General features: G+C 43.9%; 2 protein-coding genes across 4 annotated transcripts in view; one reads left to right on the top strand and one right to left on the bottom strand.

The window, feature by feature from the left end:
* The first annotated feature begins 1,553 nt into the window (after positions 1-1,553).
* Hcls1 (hematopoietic cell-specific Lyn substrate 1) lies at positions 1,554-22,695 on the top strand. Of its 2 annotated transcripts, XM_026395566.2 has the most exons (14): positions 1,554-1,643; positions 4,994-5,077; positions 5,622-5,695; positions 11,557-11,686; positions 12,997-13,107; positions 15,407-15,461; positions 15,762-15,872; positions 16,507-16,562; positions 17,181-17,250; positions 17,818-18,029; positions 18,407-18,511; positions 18,928-19,147; positions 19,296-19,367; positions 19,548-22,695. In XM_026395566.2, exons 2-14 carry the CDS (start codon positions 4,994-4,996, stop codon positions 19,682-19,684), a joined length of 1,437 nt encoding a protein of 478 aa, XP_026251351.2. In that variant the 5' UTR covers positions 1,554-1,643; the 3' UTR covers positions 19,685-22,695. The 2 variants fall into 2 exon arrangements, with proteins under 2 accessions (XP_026251351.2, XP_077651471.1); XM_077795345.1 differs by lacking the exon at positions 4,994-5,077 and having other exon boundaries at positions 1,562-1,643.
* Fbxo40 (F-box protein 40) overlaps positions 21,090-26,616 on the bottom strand; it is a 19,992-nt gene continuing 14,465 nt past the window's right edge. For both annotated transcript variants that reach the window (XM_026395543.2, XM_026395552.2), the window contains one exon: positions 21,090-24,539. In XM_026395543.2, coding sequence (XP_026251328.2) covers positions 24,327-24,539 — 213 coding nt within the window. In that variant the 3' untranslated portion in view covers positions 21,090-24,326. The remainder of the gene's footprint in view (positions 24,540-26,616) is intronic.

Below are 26,616 nucleotides of genomic sequence, written 5' to 3'. Positions count from 1 at the left end.
GCCCCTAGAGATGCCTCTGGGTGGAAGTAGCGGGAGGAGAGTTTAATAGCACAAAGCAGGTCAGATGGGCATATTATCATGTTTTTATATAAAGTTGCTACTTGGGAAAAGCTAGACCCCTTTCTAAAGATACATTAGCTAGGCTAATGGAGCCTAGTGTATCTGGTTTCAAAGCCCACGCTACTTCTGCCTGCATCTCACTACATCATCAAGAATGACCTTGAGACATTTGCAGAGGGGTATGGGTTTTCTTGTGTCATCTGTAAGTTCTGTGGTTTCTTCAGAGAACTGTGTTCCTATATGTTGTGTCAAATATCTGGTCTGTTAGTTCCAATTATGATACTACATTGGGATTCCAAATGAAATGAAAGTTTTTCCCTTTCTACAAACTTACTCTTCCTTAAAATAGTTTCCATGCCCCCACGATAAATACGAGAGAACAAATGAATAAAACTACCCAGATCTCAGATTGGGAAGTGACTTTAGAAACTTTCTGCCCCTTATTCAGAGATGCCCTTTTCTCTATGGTGGACCAATTCCAGTCCTGCTTGGGCCCTTTGGGGAGTCCATGACCTGTGAGCAAGTTTAGGAGAGGCTAGATTGGATACAATAATAAACAACCGCCACTTCTCGGTGGTTAAACAACAAAGGGTTATTTTTTGAAGACTCCAAGTCCCACAATGATTGGGGCTCTACTCATGTTGTCATTGTCAGCCACCCCCACCCCCACCCCCCAGCTGCCCAAGAAGACACTCTGGGGAATTGTAGATTGCCTTGACAGGCAATGAGAGAAAAAAACATAGCAAAACTTTCAGTGATCTTGAAGTAGAAAAGGATACACTTCATTAGAACAAGTTACCTGAGCAAGTGTGACTTCAAGAGGAAAAGGAAGGACAGCTGATCTGGATGCACAGTCCTACCATCAGATGATACCACCTGGTTCTTTCAGAATTCTCTCTGAAACCAAATCCTCCTGGTGAGCTCTGACTCCACACAGCCCCCCAAACAACCAGGAATCTTTCTCCCTCCATGCTTTGACTTGCCCCTCATTAGTTTATTCTCTCCTGTCAATTGATGAATTCTTATTTAGACATGGACTATATGTAGGTCTCATTTTGAAGTGCTGTGGGTAATGCAGAAGTGAATTATTTTTTAAATCTTAACTCTTCAAAATCTACATATAAATCACTTTTCCTTTAGGGCTTTCTTGGTTACTACAGCCTACATCAAATGCTCTGAATTCTTTTACTACTGCCAATGCAGCTGCCCACCTATGCAGGACAAATGCTGATCTATGACATTCCCTGATGGGTTTTCCAGCTCAATGTCTGTTTCTATGATGAGATTACAAACTTGGAATGAAAACAGCATTTTTTGTGATTGCCTCATGATCCTCAAAACCTTGCAAAAGAATAAAGCATTTAACCCTTTTAATTTAAGTGCCTAAAGCAGAAGGAACTGACTCAAACTTCAGGAAGTAGCTGTGAGGACAGGGTGACAGGAAATGACAGGAAACCTGAATACGGAACTGAAGCAGCCACTCAGTTTCTTACCCTGAAGCTATAGCATTCAGACAGGGCGTCTGGTGTGGACTGTGGACGTGAGGAGCCCGGAGCTCAGATCTTTCACTTGCGCTGGTAGAGGTGGGTATTCTGAGCGAATGGTGGGAGACTTGGGGAACACAGGGCAAGAATGGAAGATGAATCTACCTGGTGCTCAGTTCTTCCTTGAGGGACAAGGTTACTGTTAAACTTTGATGGCCAGAAGGCCTGGGTGCACTGGTGGTGGAGAATGAGCACCTGGGTGTGCAAAGAGAAGGGAAAGGTTTCAGCCCAGGAAGCAGATTTCAGGAGCCAATAAGACCCAGACCCAGCAAAGTGTTTCTGCTGACAATCCACAGCCACCCTAAGGGCTGCAGCTCCTAGAAACTGAGTTGGGAGGGGGAACCACAGGTGATGGAGACAAAGACTGTACTCGAAGAGTCCATGGTTTAGTGGGTAGACGAAACCCACAGAGGAAACGTAACAGATCAGGAAGTAGTCACTAGTGCACACTAGTGCTGAGAACCGAGTGCTGATGGGGCCAAGTGCAGGGTGACTGATCAGCTGGGGCTGGTTTCTATGATTATGATCCCAGAACCCCAGAGTGTCAGAAACAAAGGGGACTTTACAGATTACCTAGGTTAAACCCTGGGTTTATTTTCCTTTGGAGGAAATCAGAAATAATCCGTTGTTTGCCAGATTATTTAAGATTCTATCTGTGAATTTCCTAGTCCAGCCCCCTGTACGTCCTCTATGGCGATTCCCTGCCATTGTGCTTCACTGATGCTACTGTAAGAGCCTCACGGTGAAGCTTCGACCGTGCCTGGGCTCCATGTCTCACCAGCTCACCCTAGTCTCCCACTTCTATATAGCAACTCTTATCTTTCTGATTTCTGGGCAGTAGGGAAAGGATATTAAGTTGTCTCTGTATCAGAAACTTTATTTCAATGGAGCTGAGGGTGTGGCTCAGTCGTAGAGCACTGGCCTAGCATGAGTGAGGCACTAGGTTCAATCCTCAGTGCACATAAAAACACATACATACATACATACATAAGTAAAGGTTTTGTGTGCATCTACAACCAAAAAGTAAAAAAAATGGGTGAAGGTGGGAGGGTGATGAGAGTCAGGGTGAGGCCTCAGAGGAACAGCTGGAAAGAAGAGGAGACCATCGGTCCTCACTGCTTCCTTATTACTCATGAATATTTCAGAGACTTCTCCTTTCGGTTTTCTATGTGAGGTCCTTTTGTTGCAGAGCAGCCCAGGAACCAGCCATAGGAATTATAAGAATGTAGGATGACGGGTCTTTACCTGTCCCCACCCCTCATCCACAGCTGTTGCCCCAGCAAGGACAGCCGAGCTGCTCTTCGTGGTAACACATCCCGCAGCTAGGATGACTCATTCTCTCATCTCCAGTCTCCCCTGTGGCAATGCTATAGCCACACTATCTGGAATTTCCCCTGAGCAGGTTTTCAAAGAGAAGGATGATGTTTCCAAGTGGACACAGAAGCTGGAGAGTCTGAAGGTGGAGGTGGAGAGACCGGAGAGCTCTAGGAGTGGTCAGTTGTAAAGGGAGACAGTGAAGAGGCGTGGGGGAGGCCGCCAGTGGGAAGAGGTGTCTGAAAAGGGAAGGATGGGCAGGGAAGTTGCCAGCTAACAAGAGGGTCAAGAAACCTCAGTGGCCACCAGAGCAGATGGACGTTGTCTATTATGACCTCTTCACACCGAGATCCAGGAGCCCACAAATGCACAGCAACTCTAGCTCTTCCTCCAGCACAGTTGGCAAGGCTCAAGGGAACACTGGGGCTGCCCCCGCAGAACAACACCTTGGAATCCTTTCAAACTGGTCTTCTCCAGATTATTTCTTTCATGGTTATTTAGCTGATAAAAATCAAATATCTCCTAATGTTTTAAGATAAAGGATTTATTACATGCTAATTTTGAATCCCTTATATTCTTTAGAAATATTATCAAACTTTTTAAAAAACTGAGTAGTAAAGATTTATTCCCAGTAAATAGTGCTTCCCCATGCATTGTTCAATACAGGAATTCCAGCTGCTTGTCCCTTCTGACTACCCACAGCTGTGCAGTGACCAGTCTCAGCGCAGCTCTTGCATTGATGGTAGAAAAAAATATTCTCAAAATAATTAATTAATCAGGTTGTAGACAATAGAAGATTTTCATTTCTCCGGGAGGGAGCTGGACTAGTTTATATTTGGGTCGTGTGAAAGGAGTCATGTAGATATCAGAGTGAAATGGCAGCATACTTTGATGGATGTCATAGCTTCCCTCACTGATTACCACTCTGTAAGCCACTGCCTGGCTGACCTCTGGACACAAGTGAAGAGTCCAGCTGTTTTTGTACGCAGGACATTTAATGTTACCTACACCCATGAGAATTTCTCTCCAGAGAAGGTGAGCCCAAGCCACATTAGCTTGTCTTAAATAAACCCCATCTCCTCTACCTGCACATAAGTACCTTCCTAAAACTTTCATCTGCTTTGTCTTAGCTCCTATTTTCTTCTAGGAAAAAAATGGCAGGAAACATTGGGATTTTTTTTAAATGTTTATTTTTTTAGTTCTAGTTGGACATAATGCCTTTATTTTATTTTTATTTGGTGCTGAGGATTAAACCCAGAGCCTCATATGTGCTAGGCGAGCACTCTACTGCTGAGCCACACAACCCCAGCTCCAACATTGAGCTTTTTAAAACTTTTTAAAAATTTGTTCTTTCTAGATATACATGACAGTAGAGTATTTTTTGATATATTATACATACATACAATAAGTATACCTTGTTCCAACTAGGATCCCATTATTGTGGTTAATATATGATGCTGAGTTACACTGGTTATGTAAGACATAAGTTCCAGCTTAGGTCTGTGTATAAGGAGAGGAAAGATATGCCCAATTCATTCTATTGTCTTTCCTATTCCCATCCCCCTCCCATCCTTTCATTCCCCTTTGTCTAGTCCAATGAACTTCTAGTCTTCCCCTCCCTTGTTGTAAGTTAGCATCCACATATTAGAAAGAACACTCTGCCTTTGATTTTTTAAATTTTTTAAAAAATATTTATTTTTTTAGGTATAGATGGACACAACACCATGCCTTTATTTTTTATGTGGTACTGTGGATCGAACCCGGGTCCCACCTGTTCTAGGTGAGCACTCTAAGGCTGAGCCACAATCCCAGCCCCTCTGCCTTTGATTTTTGGGGGACTGGCTTATTTCACTTAGCATGATAGTCTCCAGTTTCATCCACTTACCGGCAAATGCCATAATTTCATTCTTCTTTATGGCTGAGTAATATCTCATTGTATATATACACCACATTTTCTTTATCCATTCATCTGTTTAGGGCACCTAGGTTGGTGGGCTGTTTAATATCGGCTTTTTGTTTTTCCTTCTCCTGATTCTTTTTTGTCCTCAATTATTCCCATTTTCTGTCACCTTCAGATGTGGAAGTCTGTAGTGGGTCATGATGTATCTGTTTCCGTGGAGACCCAGGGTGATGACTGGGACACAGACCCTGACTTTGTGGTGAGTTTGAAAGTCGTTTTTCTTGAATGATGAGGAGTGTGAGGGATGAGCATGCATGTGAGCCACTCTCCGACCTTGGAGGAGACTTAGAAAAGGACGATGTGGGACTGAGTCTCACAGTGGGAAGGATCAGTGGGACAGTGGGTGGATGAGTAGGGCATGTCTGATAGCTGGTGTGAAGGGTGGAAGGAGACAGGTGTGAATGGGTTTCGAAGTGAGGTTGATGGGCCAAGCTAAAGTTGAGGAGCAGGTAGACCTGGTCTCCTTTGGCCTAGGATCTAGGATTTGGGCTAGAACCGTGTGATACAGGTGGGTTGGGATGTTGTAGGAGACTTAAGAAGAACAGGCAAAGGAGGCAGAGTAGGAATAAAGGTTTCAGAGCTCAACAGTTTTAATTTTACATGGGGCCAGACGTAGTAGGGATACCCTGACTGAAGAAGGCGGCGGATACAGGGAACTGGGAGGTCTGTGTAGCAGTGTGTGTGGGTCCCCTCTTGGCATGGCACATTTCCCACCAACACTTCTGTTGAATGCTCTTTTGTAGAATGACATTTCTGAGAAGGAGCAACGATGGGGAGCCAAGACCATCGAGGGCTCTGGACGCAAAGAGCACATCAAGTAGGTGCCACAAGGACTGGGAGAGGGAAGGGGATTTTGTGAAGAGCTCAAAGCAATCTCAGTAACTCCGGGGAATATGTGGGAGGGAAAAAAAATAGTTCATGTGTGTTTTGTTGTTGTTGTTGTTGTTGTTAATTTTGTTTATTTATTTTTTGTAGTAGTGGGGATTAGAACCCAGGGCTTTGCATATTTTAGGCAAGAGCTCTGCCACTGACCTACATTCCAGCCCTTTTTTAAAATTTTAATTTTGAGACAGGTTCTTGCTAAGTGTCCAAGGCTGGTCTTGAACTTGTGATCCTCCTCCATCAGCCTCCCAATAGCTGGGATTACAGTCATGCACCACTGCTCCAGCTTATGTCTGTGTATATTTGGGTTTTTTGGATTTTGGGGTTTTTTTTTGTTGTTATTGTTTGTTTTTTGGGGTTTTTTTTTTGTAGATTCTGTCTTTGTGTGTCTCTATATGTGTCACTGTGTATTTCATTTCTTTCCTCTTGTCCCCCGACCTTATAAATAGTCTTTTATACCTAAGACCCTGCTACTTCCTCCAGGGGAGTCTGTTGTAGTAACAGCCTTCCTTCAGTCAGGCATCAGGGATTCAGAGAGGAAGTGTCTGTCTACCTACCTACTACCCATTAGGTATCTAGTTATCACCCATCTGTCTCTTCACATAAATATAAATGTGTACTTAGAATAGAGGGTGAGTTCAGATGGACTAAGAAGGAGTCTGTAAAAATGTCAAGGTGAAGAATTCAAAATAAATTTAAAAAGACAATATGAGCTTCCATCGTTGGCCCAAATGACTTAAAGTACATTTGTACTTGTGAGAAGCCTCATGTTTAGTAACAAAAGGAAGTGTGATAGGAAAACGTAATGATTAAAACTATTTTAGCAATTACCTTTTACGGATTGTGATAGCCTAACATTCACTTTTACTAGCAAGATACCAGAAGAGAGAAGGAACGTGGGGACATATCCAGAGGCTCCTGTGGGATGTATTGTGTATTAGGATTGAGAGAGCCCCTCTCTTCATGGATTATTCAGATCCATCTAACCAGGACTGTCGGTTTTGGGTAGGAATAGAGTGTCCAAGGCCAGTGGCAAAGTAAACACAACAAAGAGCATAACAAGAGCAACAATAGAAAGAACCAATAACTACATACAAAATGGAAAAATTAATTTTGTCAGCTCCATTTTAACCCCCCCCCCAATCTAGTAGCAATGTTTTAACCTTGTTTCCCCTAGATTTAGAAAAGTGTGAGTGGGTAGAACATCTGTCTAGCATGCACAAGGCCCAGGGTTCAATTCCCAGCATTGAAAAACAAAAAATGTCAGTGGATGACTTTGTTACTCAAGCAATACACTAAGAAAACTTGGCACTTGTTTATGTGGTTTGAGAATATTCAGTACTGTGCATGGTTGTTCAATCAGACATAAGTGGTTTGAATTACAAAGCTATAATGAATGTCATTCTTAAACAAACCAGGCAATTTTGGAAGCAGGTGGAGCTTCACTGAATACATCACTTTGTCTGATGTCCGCTGAAGTCATACAATGTGGTAACCACGCATATGTCTTGTTAACCTAGCTGGATCTATACCTAATGCAATAAATGTTAGATATATTTCCACAAAAGCTGACTCACCTCCCATTTATCCAGGCTACCAAGTTACAAAAGCCTTATCTTTGTTGGTAACAGGCCTGGTGACTCTCTCTTATCCTCTCTGATAGTCAGAGACCTCATTTGGACCAAAAAAGACTTCTAGAGGACATTCCAGTATTCAGTGCCTAACCCTCTGGTTCTCTGTGGCTGATGTGCTCTACGCCAACCTTCACTGTTTGATAGGAATCACTGAGGCCTTTGGAGCTGGGGATTGGGGGGGGTTCAGTCCAAGAGTAACTGTGCGCTTACATGACTCAAAGCAGGAAGAGGAAGTGGCTGGTTCTCACCATCTCACCACCATCTCCCACGCCACGGTGTTTCTATTTAGGTCTGTCTTCAATAACTTTAGTTTGAGAAGTGGTTTGGTAATTCAGAAAATAGCTCAAATGCTCCTCTCTGTCCCCCAACTTTTGTATAAAGAAACTGCCTGATTTCCAAAGTCTGTGGCCCTTTCCACGTTCCTCTCCACCCTTGCCCACTAATCCTTTTTGGTGTCTCTTCTCTTGACCACTAAGGATTCTCACTACTCCCAGACAAGAGTTTCTTAGACTATCTTTGGGAAAGAACCAGGTTTTTAGTCTGCTCTTGTTTTCAAATTTGTCACAGACTGATATTTTTGTAAAATGAAAAAAAATGACATGAAGAAAAAAAGTACAATTTTTAAAATATTTATTTTTCTAGCTGTAGTTGGATACAATACCTTTATTCCATTCATTTATTTTTATGTGATGCTGAGGATCGAACATAGGGCCCCAGGCCTACTACGCGAGCGCTCTACCGCTGAGCCACAATCCCAGCCTCAAAAAAAAAAAAGCACAATTTTAATTTTTAGATTTGATAAATCGAATTGCTATGTTAAATTGCTATGAAAGTTTCTAAATACATACTCCCAATTTTTATTCTTATTTCATTGTGGAAGAGAAGTGGTTGGGTTTGTGCACTGCACCCTGAGCAGCCTGACATCAGAGGTGGCTCCCAGTGCTTCCTGAGACCTGTCTGGCCGTCAGGTCACATCCTCACTGCCTCGGGAGCACTGTCCACTTTGTCACGCCCTGACATTTTATTCCAAGTGGCAACATAGAATGATGCGGTACCAAGAGTATTAAACAAGCAGCCTGAAGATCTAGGGACTGTTCCCTGCTCTGCTACCAAGGGACTCGGGGCATTGAAGAGAATTATGTCACCACTCTGTCTCTATTCCCTCTTGTGACTGGGAATAATAGACCATCCCTGTTTACCTCATAGGAATGCTATGAAGAGCCACAGCTATGGCCTAAGAATCATGGCAACACTTATTAACTGTTACGTGTCATGCAAATTGTGTTTCCCAAACAACACTATATCATAGATCATGCTGTTATCCTGATTCCACAGAAAAGTAAATAGAGAGGTTTAGATGTTTAGTAATTTGTCCAAGGATGTACAAATAATAATTTGAATTCATCTCAGTCTGACTTTGTGGGCTGAATTTTGTTGTTGTTGTTGTTCAAGGGATTGAACCAGAGGCACTTTATCACGAAATACATCTCAGGCCTTATTTATTTATTTATTTATTTATTTATTTATTTATTTATTGTGGAGACAGTGTCTTGCTAGGTTGCTTAGGGCCTCACTAAATTGCTGAGGTTGGCCTTGAATTTGTAATCCTCCTGCGTCAGCCTCCTGAGTCTCTGGGATTACTAGTGTGTGCCACTGTGCCCCACTTTCTTCTTAAATTTATCCTAAAATATTTCATATTATTTCATGTGGCTATAATTATATTTATTTTTAGCTTTGAATTTCCAAATATCCATGGCTAGTATATAGAAATAACTTGATTTTTTTTAAGAGAGAATTTTAGTATTTATTTTTTTCTTAGTTTTTGGCGCACACAACATCTTTGTTTGTATGCGGTGCTGAGGATTGAACCCAGGCCGCACGCATGCCAGGCGAGCGCACTACCACTTGAGCCACATCCCCAGCCCAAGAAATAACTTGATTTTGACATAGTTACCTTGTATCCTGTGATCTGGCCAAAGTCATTTAATAGTTCTAGTAGATTTTTGTCTATGGCTATTCCTACATACATGATCATAGAATATATAGTACCCATAGTATACATACAGAACCACTCACTTTTGTGCTTTTAATTTTGTTCACAAAAAAAAAAAAAAAAAAAACCTCTGTCCTTTCTCTTAGTTCATCTTTGAAGTCCTGGATTTTGCTTGGTTCTCATGATCTTCATTGCTTTATTAATGTAACATGGTTGAAATTTTGAAATAGATATCTGAGAGTGTGTCAAAATTTTCTTAGGTGTACTTGGCATATTGAGTTAGTGAATTATAATTTTTCCTCTCTACTCTTGCACCTGACCCAGGTATTACTTCCATACATTAATCATCTTTGTGTCCTCAGAACCTAACAGCACCTCACACTCAAAAATTGTTTCATTAATAATCATTGAATAAAGGAATGCAATATCAAGACCTATTCAGAATGGATTCAGCTATATCCTAAATAGGTTAATATATATATCCTAAATAGGTTAATAAAAAGTTGTTATTTTCCTCTGGTCACATTTTCATCCAAATGATATGATCTATGGATTGGCATAATCTCCTGGCTAGCCTCTGTCATCTATTAAGTGGGTGTTTCTGAATATCATTTTTCTAATCCCTTTTTCAAAACTTGTTTCAACGTAATGTAGTTATGATCTGATTTAATAATCACTAAGCTCATTAAAACTTAGTGGCTATTTCTTAATAGAAAGCAATGTTTGGCCCCATTTTCTTCATTCTTCCTCTGAGTCTTTCAGTTGGGAAGCACAGGAGGGTGATTTACTTGTTCTTGGATCCCACAGCCTTTCTGACACAGTAGGTTCTAAAGCATTGGTGTTGTTGAACTAGTAACATGGGACCTCTGCCGTCACCGCTGCCAGAGGGTTTAAAGGAGGCATGGGAACAGAGGGTTCTTCCAGCACTTAGATTAATTTCATCTGGTTTATAGCCAGCTTTCTAAAATTAACTGTGGCTAAAGCTGAAAAGGCTTTTTAAAAAGACCTTCACTGGATTATCCCACAAGGCCACCAGATGGATCTATTCTTCCATGAAAGAAGAGCATTTCCACCGTGAGATGGCCATTCTGCCTATGACCAATGTGTCTACTGGTCCTGAGCTTGTGAAGGACCAGGGACATCACTCCCAATACCTCAAATCTTCATTGCTTGCTGCAGAAGGTCAAATTTCTTACCTAGAGTTCTCTTGCCCAAATGTTTCTAAAAATCCCCAGGGGATCCTGTATGTGCCCCAAGTATATATCAGTCCTTGTTGTCACTTAAGGGTGCTGGTGCTGATCTATGGCTTCATATGCTCAGGCCAAACCCATTGGCCAAGGTGACTGTCCACCCTCTGAAGTTGCAGCCACCTTCATGATAAAAATGGAAGTGAGTGTTCAGTGAGAGAGAGGATGGCTCCCTGGGTGTCACTTGCTCTTGGGGATGGGGCAAATCCCTGGGTGTCCCAAATCTATCGTTTGAACCCTAAACTGTTGTAACAGTTAAGGATACTTGGATATTACTATTTTTTTTGTTTAGTATTAGTTCTCTCAGGAATTATCTGGCGTGGGGAGAAGAGGGTCAGAAGATGTTGATTCTTGACAAAAACATTCACACAATACTAATGTATAAATAAATTTCCCCAATGCTGCACTTTTATAAGCACCATTTTTAATTATTTCCAGTATGCTATTGAAGCTTAACGTTTCAATTTTCTAAACTATTTTTTAGTTATTGGCCATGTAGTTTCTTGCTGTTTTGCTGTTGTGCACAATGTTTCAATGAATATTTTTATGCTTCTTGAGATGGATCACTTAATTGATAGAAAGCAGGTCCATTCAGAGAGGAAGATGACATCTCAGTTAATACAATATAGGTACCATCATCCTCTAAGGCTCAAGAACATGAAAAAATGGTACTAAAGATCAGAAGCTTATTTTAATAAGCAAAATAACAGACTATAGGAAATACTATAAGCTTCTGAGAGTTTAGATAGGGTATTGTGCACAGGTCAGACTGATCTCTTACTGCCAGACCCATCACTAGCATATTTTGAGGACTCGGGTCATTGCTACAAATAAACAGACCTCAGGACTTCCACTTTTCTGGGAGGATGGGTTCACTGACCTCCCTATGCTGGGTAAATCTCGATCATGTGGTTACTTCCAGCATTCACCAGCTGAGGAGCAAAGTGTCAGAGGAGCATGATGTTCTCAAGAAGAAAGAGATGGAATCAGGGCCCAAAGCGTCCCATGGCTATGGCGGTCGGTTTGGAGTGGAAAGAGACCGAATGGACCAGGTGAGTTGCAAGAGAGAGATTTGTTTTTTTTTAAAAAAGACTAATTTGTTGGTTTCATGGTTTAAAATATGTTCAAAAGTACAGTACCCACTTAGGCTTTTAAAAATAGAATGTCTGCATGTAATTTTTATCATTTTTTTTTTCTGATCTTAACACCTAAGATATAGATGGTGGAAAATAGAGGCTAAATATTAGAATGGCAGTCAGAGGCACACTGTTACTCCTGCACCAACAAGAGAGGGTGTGCCAGGTTTCTGTTCGCGACTAAAACACACAAGGTTCACACCAGTTAAACTGGGCTAACTGGGCTAACTGGGCTGCACAAAATAACCACACAAGAGACACAAATACCTTTTTCTTTGGGGTCGCTGTCATGGCTCCTCTGACCTTAAGGGTCCGCAGGGAAAGAGAGAGAGCATGTGCTGTCCCTTTTTATTGAGGAGAAGCTATTCAAATAAGGCAAGGGGTCAGATTTCAGGGGGCTGAGTCTATCTTCATGATGTCCACTGTCAGCAGGTTGACTGACATCTGGGTAGGCCACACCCAAGGACACAATAAGAGAAGGGGACACACAAAAGGCACTTCCATGGAAGATTCTATCCTAAAAGGGCCAGGGATTATATTACAAAGGAACAAGTGAGCATTGCTCCACCCATGGGGCTGTAGGAAGACACAGCCTGGGCACGAAGACAGTCACTTGAACCCTAGAAAAGCGGGGCAGTCTAGCAGCATGGTGCCTGATGCCACATCACCCAGCAGCAGAGTTAACTCAATCACGTGGGAGGTTGGTCTCCCACAAGGGTACACAAGAGGAGAAGGGGAAAATAGGTTTTAGAATCATTTACTTATTTTAAATGTCTATATATTATGTCTTTGTTCAACTTCTTTTATTATTTCTTTACTGTGTATTTGGTGATCTTTTGTACATATATTATACATTAAATGTTGGAGAAAAGTTAAGAATTTACTTCATTATTGTTTTGATGCACAAGGCCCTTGTTTTAGCTCTTTTTGTTTCTGGTTTGAACACTGCTCCTCCTACCCAGCTCTGTCCTCTGGCTCCCTGCCCAGCCTCCAGGAATCTTCTAGGTGATGGCTCCCTGGTGGTACAGGGAAGAATCAGGGATGTGCTAGGACAGGAAAGGCCCCCTGCCCTCATCCCGTACTCCTCAGCACCACTCTCAGAGGCTGCAGGACTGATCCAGCGTGGACTTGCTGGTGTTCTGACATGCAATGGATATTGCATCCCTGTATCTATGGTTTCAAGGTCATTTTGACCATTTCATCCTTCCATTCTTGATTGTTCTCAGAGTGCCGTGGGCCATGAGTATGTTGCTGAGGTGGAGAAGCACTCTTCGCAGACTGATGCTGCCAAAGGCTTTGGAGGCAAATTCGGAGTCGAGAGGGACAGGGCAGACAAGGTAAGCAGTGACTTGCTCCCTGCACTGTCCTCCTTAAACCATGGGGGACCTGCTGATACTTGCCCATAAATGTAGGCCACACTATTGGAGGCAGTAGATACTATTTGGGTGTGGCGCCATCACAGGCCTAGTCCCCATGAACTCCCTCAGCAAGTTCCTTGGTGCCACTGTTGGAGGCCACATGCTGAGCCCCAAGATATCCATTGACATGCAGCAGGGGCTGGGTATAGCTCAGTGGTACAGCACTTGCCCAGCCTTTGTGAGGCCTGGTTTTTCATTCCTATCACTGCAAAAAAATAAATAAATGAGGCAAAGACTCAAGCTCTCTGAATAAGAATTCCTCAAGCCATTGGTTTTGTTTTTGTTTCTTTATTTTATGTTTAATTCATTTGTTTGATTGGTTTTTTTGGTACTGGGGATTAAACCCAGGGGCAATTTACCACTGAGCCACAACCTCAGTCCTTTTATTTATTTATTTACTGGTAGCAGGGATTGAACTCAGGGGCATTCAACCACTGAGTCACATCCCCGGTCCTATTTTTCTATTTTATTTAGAGACATGGTCTCATTGAGTTGTTCAGCGCCTAGCCATTGCTGAGGCTGGCTTTGAACTTGTGATTCTCCTGTCTCAGCCTCCTAAACTGCTGGGATTACAGGCATGCCCCACCGTGCCCAGCAAGTCATTGGGTTTTATTATACCTATACACATGAAAAGAAATTTCCCCAAGCTCTTCTTTTGGCCTAACATCAAAACCTTCTAAAAATGCATGCCTTTCAGGAAAACAGAGATGTTAACTTAAATATTATTACCATGACAACAAATAATCGATAAAAGCAATTATTTAGGATCGAAATGATTTTCAGAGGTGAAGGGTACTTTTCACAGGATTTAGCTTCAATCTCTGAAGTCTGGGTATTTACAGAGACTCCTTTGTACCAAACAGTAGTTTAAAAGAAAAAAAAAAAAAAAAAATATATATATATATATATATATATATATATATATATATATACCAGCATAGTACAATTACAGGATGACAAGGTAGACAGGAGAGGAAATTTGCTAATTCATTGAAGCTCTCTGTTCCATGCCTTATTAAATGAGATTCTTTGAGCTTTTATTTCATGGTGCAGGCTGGTGTCTCTTCCCTACAGCTGCACAGAGAGAGGACATCTTCAAGCTAACTCAGTTGTGTTGTTCTAATTTCCAGCATTTGTTGATTATGTGAGACTGAATTCATAAAACTAAGTGCTAGAATATTGACTGTCTACATGGTGGAGAGAGGCAGGGGAAAGCCAAAACACATCTTGGAAAGTTCAAAACCTGCTCTAAAGAAAAGGGAAATGCAGAAGGTGATTTTTGAAGGCATAAATGGCATAGCTTGTAATGTTCTATAAACAGGATGGAATTTCCTGTTCCATTTGGCTCCCCTCCTGTGTGTCTTTGCCTAATCTCTTATTGTTACATGTCTGCTTTACAAGCCACAAGGGAAATCACCTGAACAATGTGTGTGTCATGTAAATAAGAAAGGACACTTTACTAATTAGTTCGTGAGATGCAAAACCTAGACTTGTTTACAGACTCCCAGTTACTAAGCCAATGGGGATGCAGCCCCCAGGTGATGTTAGGTCCCCTGGACAGTTCATCCAGCTCTGGAGTCAGCCAAGATCCAGATTCTCCCGGTTTCTCCCACCCCACCAAAATCTGCATCTTTGTGTTTCACTGCTGAGTTATGAAAGAAGAGAGGCAGGTATAATCAACCAAGAACAGGATAAATATCTCTTTCATGTGCATACTGGTTTACAAGGTACTTTTATACGTATTATCTGATTTTAGTTTTGTGAGGATTTCTCAGGAAGAAATACACTAATTTAGAAAATGACTCAATGCAGATTCATGTATATACCTTGTTCCATTTTTTTGTCATATTATTCTAAATGAAGAGGGAGCCTTTCTTGCAGTTTATAGTGGAGATGGATAAAGCAGGTGTTCTACTCTTCATGTTATATTAGAGACCAGTGCTCAGTCCTATTAAGGAGCATGTCTAAAGCTAACCAACTATGAATAGGGGAAGCAGGGTTGGAACTAGAGCTGTCTGTGTGCAGAGCCCGTGCTCATTGCTCGGTAGCACACTGCCAAGCACCACCAGCCAGTCGGGATTCTGTTCTAGGTTAAAGCCCTATCACAGCCCTGAGCCCCCATAATCTACCTTTGGGGCTGAACCTAGAGTAAGGGAAAGCCAGGGAGAGGAAAACTGACAGTCCGGACTCTAACAGTTGTCTGTCCATTTCTCTGCAGTCAGCCGTGGGCTTCAATTACAAAGGAGAAGTGGAGAAACACACATCTCAGAAAGGTAAGGACCTGCACTCCCGCCTCGCCTACCTGCCCGGCTGGCTCCTCCACGGACTTCACCTCCCAACAGCTGCTGCCAGTGTCCCCGCTCCAGGACTCCCCGGCCCACTACCTTATCCACTCTTTAATTCTACCGTGTGCTTGTTTTCTCTGTCCCCTTCACTGCTTTCTATGAGACTGATGAAGTTTTCTTTCATTCTTTTTTTCTTGTAATAGTCTGAAAGTATTCAATTCCTTTATTCTGGAGTTATCCTTGAATTTTAAGTCTCTAAGATCTAACAGACTGCCCTTTCAACCCTAGACTACTCTCGAGGCTTTGGTGGCCGTTATGGGGTGGAGACGGATAAACGGGACAAAGCAGCTCTGGGATATGACTACAAGGGAGAGACGGAGAAACACGAGTCCCAGAGAGGTGAGTTGGGGCTGAGAAGAGAGAGGTCACGGAGAAGGACAGAGATCTCCTTCCATTCTGTCTGGAAGTGGCTCCAGGGGCCCCGGATGTGGAGGGGCTGATGTGCAGAGAAGGCAGATGGGGTGGGGTGGAGAGGAAGTGGCTGGAGGAGGGGAGACATGCAGGGGTGGAGAGGACAACAGCAGGATTCGGAGCAGAGCTGAGGAGGGAGGCCAAAGAGAAGGGGTCACTGGGAAAGGCTGGGCGATGGCCACACAGTGGCTTGGCTATGTGTCTCACCTCCCCTTCAGCCTCACAGTCTACCTCTTCCCTGGATCCGTGCAGGGGTAGCTGGAGAGCTCTCCTTGTTTTTTCCTTTTTTGTTTGTTTTGTTTCCCATTATTTTGAAACTTCTTTAATTTTTTTTTTGTTTCCCTGTTTCCATTTCTCTCTTCTCCATTCTCTCTGATCGCCCCCATCCTTTCCCCTCTTTTCCCACCCATGCCTCTCTCTATCCTCCGAGTCTCACATTTCCTCTTGTGTCTCTGTGTCCCACATTCCTGTCTTCTGGTCCTTCTTCCCACGGCTCCATTTCCCCACCTATCTCCAGCATTTTAACCTCCTATTGTGACTCTCAGAACTTCCTGTCCCACAGATTACTCCAAGGGCTTTGGTGGTCAGTATGGAATCCAGAAGGACCGAGTGGATAAGGTAACGCGCCAGAACACCAGTGTCCTGAGAAGGGTCCCCTACGTGTAGGGAAGTAGAGAGAAGAGTGCGAAGCAAAGTGGGGAGAAGGATGGGTCAGTGATGCTGGTGCTCTGAGCCTGTCCTGCTGGGATCCTGCCCTCCCCATTGACTGCCTTCAGCATCTGATGGACATGAGGTCACAACCTGATGAGCTTTAAGTGAGGACAGTGGAATGCAGCAAGGAGAGACAGAGAGGAGAAATGAACCTCAGGGAAAGGTAGTGTTAGTTGTGCAGTTTCATGGATTGCTTGGCATTGCTTAACCCACTCCTTTTTGTCTCTGCCTAGTCTATGTCACTGTTGATCCATACACTAGCTCCTTTTGCACTGGCCAGGGACCCTGCTGCACTCTAGGCTCAAGACATGTGATCCAAAGTACACTAAGCTTTCAAAGGGAGCCACCAAATCTACCTGTTTAGAACTCTCTCTGCCACAAAATAATAATAGGACCTTGTACTAGTGTTAAGACCCACATGGTTAAGGGCTACTTCCTACAGTGGGCCCAATCCCCAGTACTGCCTTCTGAGTCACTGCCATCCTGTCCCTCCCCACCTGCACATACTGTTCTCCCAAATTACAGAGTGCTGTTGGCTTCAATGAGATGGAGGCCCCAACCACAGCTTATAAGAAGACGACACCCATAGAAGCCGGTGAGTCTCAGTTTCCTCTATGATCTTCAACTTCCTCTTTCTCATCTGCAGTCTATCTCCTGCATGCCTTTAACTCCAGAGGTTATCTGAGGGAGGCTTGATCTCTAGCCTCATATTCCCAGATCTGTCTCCTAGAAAAACCAGGTCAAGTGATAGAGTGGCATTAGGGAGGGAGCTGGGGGCAGAGAACACAGGGGGGAGGGAGGGAGAAGTACTTGGGAAGGGTATGCAGGGGTAGGAGCTTGGGATGGGCAGAAGATGGTGGTGGCTAGAGGACGTACATGTTTGAGGAGAGTGAGCTACTGAGGGAATCAAGGCTTATAATTTAGAAAGGACAAGAGTCTGAGGTCACACCGAATGGCTAGATGGAAATCTGGGCTTTGAGTCCAAACCATCCCCCTGTACCCCTCTGTTCCTCCATCGCTGCCTCTTTCATTCTCCCTCCATGAGTCTCCTCTCCATCTTCTCTTCTGGATATCCAAAACTGATTCCTCTTCTTCCTTCAAACGCCACCCTTTCCTCCACTCCCCGTCCATGTCAACCCTAATTCTTCTTGCCTGTGTACAGCTTCCAGTGGTGCCCGTGGGCTGAAGGCAAAATTTGAGTCCATGGCTGAGGAGAAGAGGAAGAAGGAGGAAGAGGAGAAGGCACAGCAGGTGGCCAGGCAGCAACAGGAGCGCAAGGCTGTGGTGAAGATGAGACAAGAGGCTCAGCAGCCAGTGGTTCCCGCAGAAGAGCCAGCAGCGCCAGCCCCATTGCCCAAGAAAATCTCCTCAGAGGTGAGCCTGGCCTCCAGGATCCTCGTCTGGAATCCCTTTCCCAGGCAGAACCTGAGGGGTCCAAATGATGGCAAGAAAATAAGGCCTGGGTCTTCCCTGTGTAGGCAGAGTCAGCTGTTTCTGTCCTCAGGAAGATTCAGTCATCTGTGTAGTTGATACTCGTATGTCAGAAACATCAGAAAACAAACAAGCAAACTAAGATATATGTAGTACAATGAAGGGCAGGCCACCAGCCACTGCGGCCAGTCATCCAAGAGGAAGGAGCCAGTTCAGGCTGGAGCCCATCTTGAGCGATGCGTTCTAGTTGGATTGGCAGAGAGCAGGAGGGGTGTGCCTGGGGATTGTGAGTGAAGGTGGTGGGTGCTTGTTCTCCGTAGGCCTGGCCTCCAGCACAGAGTCATCCAGCACCAGAGCCCGAGCCTGTGAGAACTAGCAGAGAACACCCAGTGCCTTCCCTGCCCATGAGGCAGAGACCCCCGGAGGTAAGCAGGGCCCCGAGGACTCTCTGCCCCAGGGAGGTGGATTGCATAGGGTGGCCAAACACCCTGCTTCACCTGGGACTGTTCTGGTTTGAGCGGTGAAAAGTCCTGCATTCTGGAAAATTCCCAATCCTGGACAAACTAGGACAGCTGCTTATCTTAGCTGTGCTATCCCAACGATGTGCTTTTGCTTCAGAGTTTCCCTGGGCTTCCAAAGGCTCTGACTTGCCTTCCACTTTCCTGCCTTTATTCCTTTTACATTCCCCTCCTGTCGTTTCTTGGTAGGTGTTCTGAGTGAGTGGGTATGGAAGGAGGTTGCAGGATGAAGATGGATGACAGACTGTGGTGGTGCAGGTGGGGTCTCCACTGACTCCTCTTGGTGAGTGCAAGTCACCCTGTTCCACATTGTCTTTTCTCAGGACCATGAGGAGCCCCCAGCTCTGCCTCCTAGAACTCCGGAAGGCTTCCAGGTGGTGGAAGAGCCAATATATGAAGCAGAGCCTAAGCCTGAGCCTGAGCCTGAGAATGACTATGAGGATGTTGGGGAGATGGACAAGCAGGAGCAGGATAATGATACAGAGGGGGACTATGAGGATGTGCTGGAGCCTGAGGATCCCTGTGTTCCCTCCACCCTGGCTGGTGAGTGGGGTATGGTTAGGGGGAGAAGCAACTCCTCAGTTTTGTCAGGTGTGGGAGAAGAGGAGGATGCGTTTCCCCACTGCCCAGGAGGATCTGTCTCTGCCTTCTCCTTGTTGGTGAGACCATGTGTATATTTCTCATCATGCAGGACCATCAGGCAGCCCAGCTGGGGCTGGGGCTAAGGGGATCTCAGCTGTTGCCCAGTATGACTACCAAGGAGGTAGGTTGTGAGTGGCCTGAGACCTATGATAGACAGGAAGGGGATGGATCCTGGGGGTCAGGGAAAGGCCCAGTCTTGCCACCAAGACAAAGGCCAGGCCTCTTTCCTGGGAGTAAGTTCAGGGAGAGATGGCAGGATTCCTGTTTGATCATCCTAATATCCCCTCCATTTCCTCCCCAGAGGGAAGTGATGAGCTTTCCTTTGATCCGGATGACATCATTACTGACATTGAGATGGTGGATGAGGGCTGGTGGCGGGGACGTTGCCACGGCCACTTTGGACTCTTCCCTGCAAATTATGTCAAGCTCCTCCAGTGACTGACCTCACTATCTACTACAGCTGTGACTCCCCATGTCCAAAGTGGCTCTGCCTCCATCCCATCCCCATTCCTGCTGCAAGTGCCTAACAGGAAGTCTTGGGTTACCTGAGGTTCTGGACAGACTTCCCTCTCCTGTTTCATTAGGGCTTCAGGCCAAAACAGCATGAGGAAGGAGGTCTCCTTCCTGATGGTGTCCTCTATGTCCTGGAATAGCTCTTGGATGTTTACATTGTGGTCCTGCCTTCTTCCCCAGTAATGCCCCCTATAATGACACCCCCAACTCTGCTCTATTCCCTTGTAAGCACTGGGCTTCCTGGTTTGCTTACCTGAGAAGGTGGGTCTATTCTACCTGGTTGTGTTTTTGCCCACTTTTCTTTCCTTGGGAGATATTTCTGAGATTTTTTTCTGTTCACTCCTAAAGTTGGAAATAAAGTGGGACTTCTGTGCACCTCTGTGCTGAGGAAAATAAAACTTCTTGTGCAGTCCTGGCTCTCATGGCTCTAATTTCCCACCCCCTTCCAGGCATATCCAGAAGACCCACTCTTAACACTACCTATTCCTAGCACCCTAGATTCAAGGGCGAGACATTTTTCCTATTCCCTTACACCCGGTCCAAAACAGGTGATCTTGAGAATGGTGGTAAGGTGGGATGACAGGGGGCCAGGTGGTATCCACGTTAAGGTGGTATCAAATCTACCAGCTTTAGCAGTTGTGCCAGGCCAGCCACCTTTTCTTTCCACGTGGTGATTGTAGAGGAAGAAGCCCAATCTAGAGGATAGAAAGCAGGAGAAAGGAAAGGAAAACAAATTGTAGTGAGGCTGAAGAGGATTTAGATCCAGAGACAGTGGCCTCCTTGTAGCAGGCTGGATGGAGGAAGTACATGAAACTTCTGAATGGCCCAGAGCCGAGGCAGATAGGAAAGAGGGTAAGGACATGTGGATGGCCATTGTGGACAAAAAGTGAATTGCCAAGCAAACCATGGGATGAGGGAAATTGACAGGTCAGGGCAAGATGGGTTTTTCTCAGCCCCAGACTACTGGGATCAGCCTCAGCAAAGGTCAGAGACAGAAGATTTGAGGGCACAAAGTGGGGGATTTGGTGTAGATGATCTTTGATTGATAGGACATAGAATCTATGCTGTTACCAGCATCCAAGTTGAGTCCAGCTTTCACGGAGGGAGAAGGCATTGGAGTGGAGGAGGAGGAACTAGGATTAGTGGCTGAGATCCACAGTTGCTCCAGGACTTCATCAGAATTGGTGAGCTGCGGGGGCACCTAGAGAGCTGTACTCTTCAAGCTTGTTCTTGACTTTTCTTCAAGACACACAATCCTTAGTTTTGTTAATGACTTCTCCGCCAGCAAATCACAAAACTCTCTAGATATAACTCACAAGATTCACACACCTTAACCTTTCAAAGGTGAGTGCAAAGCAGCCTTTATTTCCTCCTATAGAGACACTGGGATTTCCAGTATATAGCAATAGATCATCACATCTACACAATATCATTCTTCATTTCAGTTTGATTTGATTTCACACAGAAGGCAGACTTTTACAGCAGTTTTCCCGATCCATCTCCAAGTTCCACTTTGCTTTTTTACTCTTCCCTTCAGAAGAGGAGAAAGTTCTTTTCCAGATCGCTTTGCTGCTAAGGCAATAGAGTCCTTTCTGGCCAAGTTCTACAGACCCTGCCCTCCACATTCAAAGCTAGTCTCTACTCTGGTCTGCCTTTCTGGGCTGTGATGCTCATCAAGAGCTCTGTTGAGGCTCTATTCCTGTGACACAGCCCTCTCTGCCCACCTCAAGTGCTTCTTACTCTGAAGCCATGTCTAGCTGTCTTGTCTCTTCCTTAGGCACTCCCTGCTCCTGCTGCTCACTACAGCCTCACCTCACTAATCAATCATCTGTCTCCCCACAGCCTCTCTGATAAGGTCCCCTCCTGCTCCTCTGCTCTCTCCTCTAGGAACCAGGAGATACCAGCAGTACCCTGGTTTCCTGCAATATGAACAATTATCTTATAAATGTGTTTGATGATGTTGACCAAATCAGTATTGTTCTGAAGGGAGCAAATGGGAGAGGAAAGTGCCTCAAGGAGCGCCCCGCCCCCCACGAGGGGGCGTGTCCTGAACCCGTGCCCCGCCCACCCTCGCTGTGGAGGGAAAGCCTTCTGCCCTCTTCATGCCTCTGTGGTTGCTCCTCAACCACAGCCCCGACTCATCGTCCTCTGTCCGTAGTTCCTCTTTCTCTCTTTTTCCAATTAGAAATCCTGGCTTTGGGAGCATTATTCCTCCACATAAGAAGGACCAGATTCCAAACACATGTAACTGACACCCAGAGAACTCTCTTCCTTTCTTCTTTCCCACACCTGACATCCAGAGTTTGCTTCTAGTTACTCATCTTCACTGAGTAAAGCCTTAGATCACACTCTAGTTATATTTTTAGAAAACAATGACATATATAAATGTAAAATATAAATCAAACAATAAGCTTTAGAAAAAGTAAGATTACGTTACCAAATAGTACCAAGTGGCACATAATAATGAAAGATGAGCATATTTCTGGTTTGGGGCTTGCTCTACCACCATCTTGACTCTTCCTTTTCAGAGGTATGATCTACACCATTTCTGAACTGGGGCGACCCAGTCAAAACAAGCACCCAGATGAATGAGCCAATTTCTTTGGTTGGGTGAATTCTTTCTCTACTTCCCTTTTGTTCTGTCCTCCCTTTTTCCTATTTCTCACTTGCTTGAGAACAGCTAGAACTGCTTGGAAAATGGCACTGATTAAGGTAAGAAGGACATAAACATAAGACAAATAACTTTCCTGGATATAACTGAGGAGAGCAGAAAATACATATTCTTCCATGTGGCCTGGGGACATGAAGCCATATCAAACAATTGGATCCATCTGGTTTCCGACTTAATATCACCTGACATCTAAAACCTATTTAGTAGATACATAAGGGCAGCATTAAACCACAGCCATTGTGGATGGCTATGTGCAACAAGATTCTGTTGTACTGAAAAATGAGCATATCCTAACTTACTGCTATGATATTCCTTAGGACAGTGGTTCTCAGCCTGCAGCCACTTTGCTCCCAGAGGTCATTCTGCAATATCTGGAGACATTTTTGGCTGTTCACTGTGTGAGTGCTACTGTGGGGTGGAGGATGGATTTAATAGAGGCCAAGGGTATTGCTAAATACCCTATAATATATAGAATAGTCCATTATGACAAAGAATTATCCAATTTAAAATGTCAATAGTTCTGGTTAGGCACAGTGGTGCACACCTGTAACCCCAGCATCTTGGGAGGCTGAGGCAGGAACATCACAAGTTCAAGACCAGCTCCAGAAACGTAGTGAGACCCTGCCTCAAAATGAAAAGGGGCTGGGGAGGTAGCTCAGTAGTGAAGCTAGTCCGGGTTCCAAGTGGCTAGGAGTTCCAAGATTAGGAAACTTGGCTTCAGGGATTGCAAATTTATTGGGGACTTTTCCCTCTACTTATGTGCTTGTGAATATTCATGGTTTGTTATCAAAAACAGCAGTAGCATCTGTTTTTGACCAGCTGGAGGAATGACCAGCAAGCTTGGGGCAATCCAAGGAACCACTGTGTTCATATGTCTTTCTCTCTAGGGCCCCCAGTGGACTATCCAAGTGGTGTATGGTACCTGCGGACCAGTGCCACAGGAACTGTGGGGGGTCTTGTTTGGGCTTTACCCAACACGTAGTCTCCTCAGCTTCCCTGTGTGTCCTGGCATGACACTGAGGTTGGCATCATGTATGGAGGTCATTTCAGATATAGGGTGGCACTGGGCTATGCCTATGCTCTCCTTCACCCAGACCTACAATATACGTCTCAGGAAAAAACAACCTTGACTCTGAATCATTATTAAAAACGTTCAAAAGTAGGCTTGAGGCTTTTGTCCTTTCTTTGAAAATACAGAGTCTCCTCTGGACTCTCCCTCGTTTTTCAAGGCTTTCTATACCTTGCTAAGAATCTACACAAGAGACTCAGTGATCTCCTTACCTTTGGGCCTGCGGTATCCTCCAGGCTGCTGTGCTCAGCCAGGGGGCTCTGTTCTATTAGGATGAGTTGGGACTACTTGGGTTTAGAGGCATCAGGGTGACCAAAAGTCACCCTGAACTTGACTGTCAAGATAGGCCCAGCTTCAGAACCTTAGAGCTGGATGCCCTCCACCCTGCACCCTGGGAGGTAACTCTGCACCCTAGGAAGTAACTGACTGTCCATGCACTGTCTGCCCTGCCAATATGCAAGTTTTGTAAACCAAAAAGCCCAGTGTAAAATCATGGGCTTTTGTTGGTTACGGAATTTCGTTGCTCTCTCACTTCCTAAAGACTTGTATTCCTTTCCAAATAGCCTCAGTTACTTATTCTCTCCTCAGACTTATCTATTTTAGAAAAAAGAAAAAGAAAACTAAGTCACAGTGTGGCATTATCATATAAGTCATCGCTTAGGAAATTCTTAGATCTAGTACAATTGCTGAGGTTTTGAAAGACATCATATGTTCCAATACATGCAATGAAGCAGAATATGCAGTTACAGCAGGGGTTTCTCAAACCATTCTCAGTCCTGCTTTCAATCACTCCAAGGAAAAATTCAAGAATGATGCCATCCAAATCTCTAGATGTGTCTTCCTCGTGGTCTAGTTCTAAAGGTGGAGACTAAGCTCTCTTGGGCCTGCTCACGGGGCTGACACATGCTGGTCAAACGAATCGGGTCAGTCTTGTGCTCTATGATGTTGAAAGGACAGGCCTTCAGATGCTCAGACATGGAGGTGACTTCATTAAACTCCCAGCTCTTGATTTGGGAGAAGAGGCTGCTGAACTGCCAGATCTGTGGAGAAAGAGAAAAACTTAAAGATAAACCTGGGGCAATGCCCCCAGGCTGGCTGTGTTTGAACAGGATAAGGAAACGCCTCTCTCTACTTCCTTCCAGAGTGTTCAGTGGCATTTGACTTTTGTTAGTTTCTTCCCCAGTGTCCAATTTAAGCTTCCCCCTTCCAATTAATAACCTTCCCAGACAGCCTTGCAGTTGTGTGGGAATGATGACACAGATCAGCATATTGACATCCACCTACCTTCCCCTGTCCTTCCACTAGCAACTGTTAGTTCTAGAGTAGACCCAGTTTAAATCAGGACAATTAGCACCAATGGGATTCTACCCCAGCACTTTTGTTTGAGATTTCAAAAAGCAGATTCTCTTTCTCCTTCTGTACTTGAACTGGGAACTGTAGTCCTAGGAGGTGTCAGCAGTCTCTAGGGACCACCAGAGGAGAACTGTCTTAGAATGGAGCCAATATTGAGGAAACAAAGAAACAGAAAGTAAAACGAACATTGGGGAATTTTTTGAGTTGCTAAATCAAGCCTTACCTGAAACTATTAGCTAAGGACTTTTGAGTTATATAGGCTAATAAATTCCATTTATTGTTTATGGTACTTTTAATTGCTTTTCTACCTGCTTGAAATTAGAAGTATTCTAACTAAATTAAGGTCTTACCTCAATGGAGAGTTCTATGAGTTGAGTCAGTACTCAATAAAACACTCTCTGGTCTTTCCAGCTAGGAGGTGGTGGCAAAGCTACTAGTTTTAAAATGTGGCTATGAGGCTTGGCACCCTTGGCACCTGGTACCCTTTCAGCCTAACTACTTCACCCTCAGTGTTTTGTCTTGTTCCTGTGCAAAAATAAACTATTTCTTGGGATCTTGGAATTATTTCCCTTTTTACCCCAAAAGCCATTTTAATGTGAATATCCTTTAGCCCCAACTAAATTCTCTTTGTTCTTTTCTGCAAGCAAATTAGTTTGTCCCAAATGATATCCAAGAGTGGTCAGCAATCATTGAATTAGGAACAAACTTGAAACTTACCTCTCCCCACTCCCACCTGCCCCCCACCAAAAAAAGAAAAATGTAATTTCTAGCATGCAAAAATTAAATTATTTGCATCTGTTTTGTAGAGGAAGATAATAGGTAGTTTTAGACAACACTTTTTCAAAAGAATATCTCATTCACTATTTATCCTTAGCATGTGGTTGACAGTCAGTGTTTAGCACATGGATGTAGGCATGGATACGTAAGAGAGAGTCTTATAATTATGTTTGAACAAGACTGTCTAGGTGATCAATAATGGAAATACACATTTTAAATATAGTCAACAAAAATAGATGCAAACACTTCTAATTCCCCAATGCAGCTCTTAAATACCCACCTATTAGGAAGAACTGCAACATTAATATTATAGAATTATTGACCTAAATAGGTATTAGTCATTCTTGGTTCGTATTACCCCCATATTTACTATGAGAAAGAACGTTACAGGCCAGGTGTAGTGGCACACATTTGTAATCCCAGCTCCTTGGGAAACTGAGGGAGGAAGAACACAAGTTCAAGGCCAGCCTGAGCAAATTAGGGGGACCCTATTTCAAAAATAAAAAATGAAAAGGTCTGGAGATGTAGCTCAGCTCAGTAGTGAAGTATCCCTCAGTTTAATCCCCGCTACCAAAAAAAAAAAAAAAAAAAAAAAAAAAGGACATTACAGGCACTTAGATATGATGAATTAGGAGTCTTACTTCTGTAGAAGTCATAATACAGCTAAGTAAATATGACCCAATGGAGAAGAAAAAACAAAAATTTTACTGAAGGAAAGGGATGCTTTAATACAACAAAGTTTTCTGAAAAAATTAAGTATTTGAACCAGGGGAGAGATCAGTAGATTGAATTCATGAAGAATTTCAAAATGCCTTTATCAACAGCAAAAACTATTCTTCAAAGAACCATTGAGGGCTGGGGGTGTAGTTCATGGATTCAGTGTTTGCTTAGTATGCCCAAGGTTCTGGGTTCAATACTCAGCACTCACTACAAAACAAACAATAACCAAGAATCAGTTGACATAGGACTGAGAAGAATGTTGCCTTA

Source organism: Urocitellus parryii, chromosome 2 (genome assembly GCF_045843805.1).
Source record: "Urocitellus parryii isolate mUroPar1 chromosome 2, mUroPar1.hap1, whole genome shotgun sequence".
NCBI classification, from domain to species: Eukaryota; Metazoa; Chordata; class Mammalia; order Rodentia; family Sciuridae; genus Urocitellus; species Urocitellus parryii.
Note: the sequence above shows the minus strand (reverse complement) of the source record. Positions and strands in the feature narration are given on the sequence as shown.

What these genes read in the sequence shown, in the direction of transcription:
- Hcls1 (XM_026395566.2), top strand. Translation starts at nt 4,994, where the DNA reads ATGTGGAAGTCTGTAGTGGGTCATGATGTATCTGTTTCCGTGGAGACC. An exon ending in AAAGAGACCGAATGGACCAG is followed by an intron (nt 11,687 to 12,996) that starts GTGAGTTGCAAG and finishes GATTGTTCTCAG; the next exon opens with AGTGCCGTGGGCCATGAGTA. An exon ending in GACGACACCCATAGAAGCCG is followed by an intron (nt 17,251 to 17,817) that starts GTGAGTCTCAGT and finishes GCCTGTGTACAG; the next exon opens with CTTCCAGTGGTGCCCGTGGG.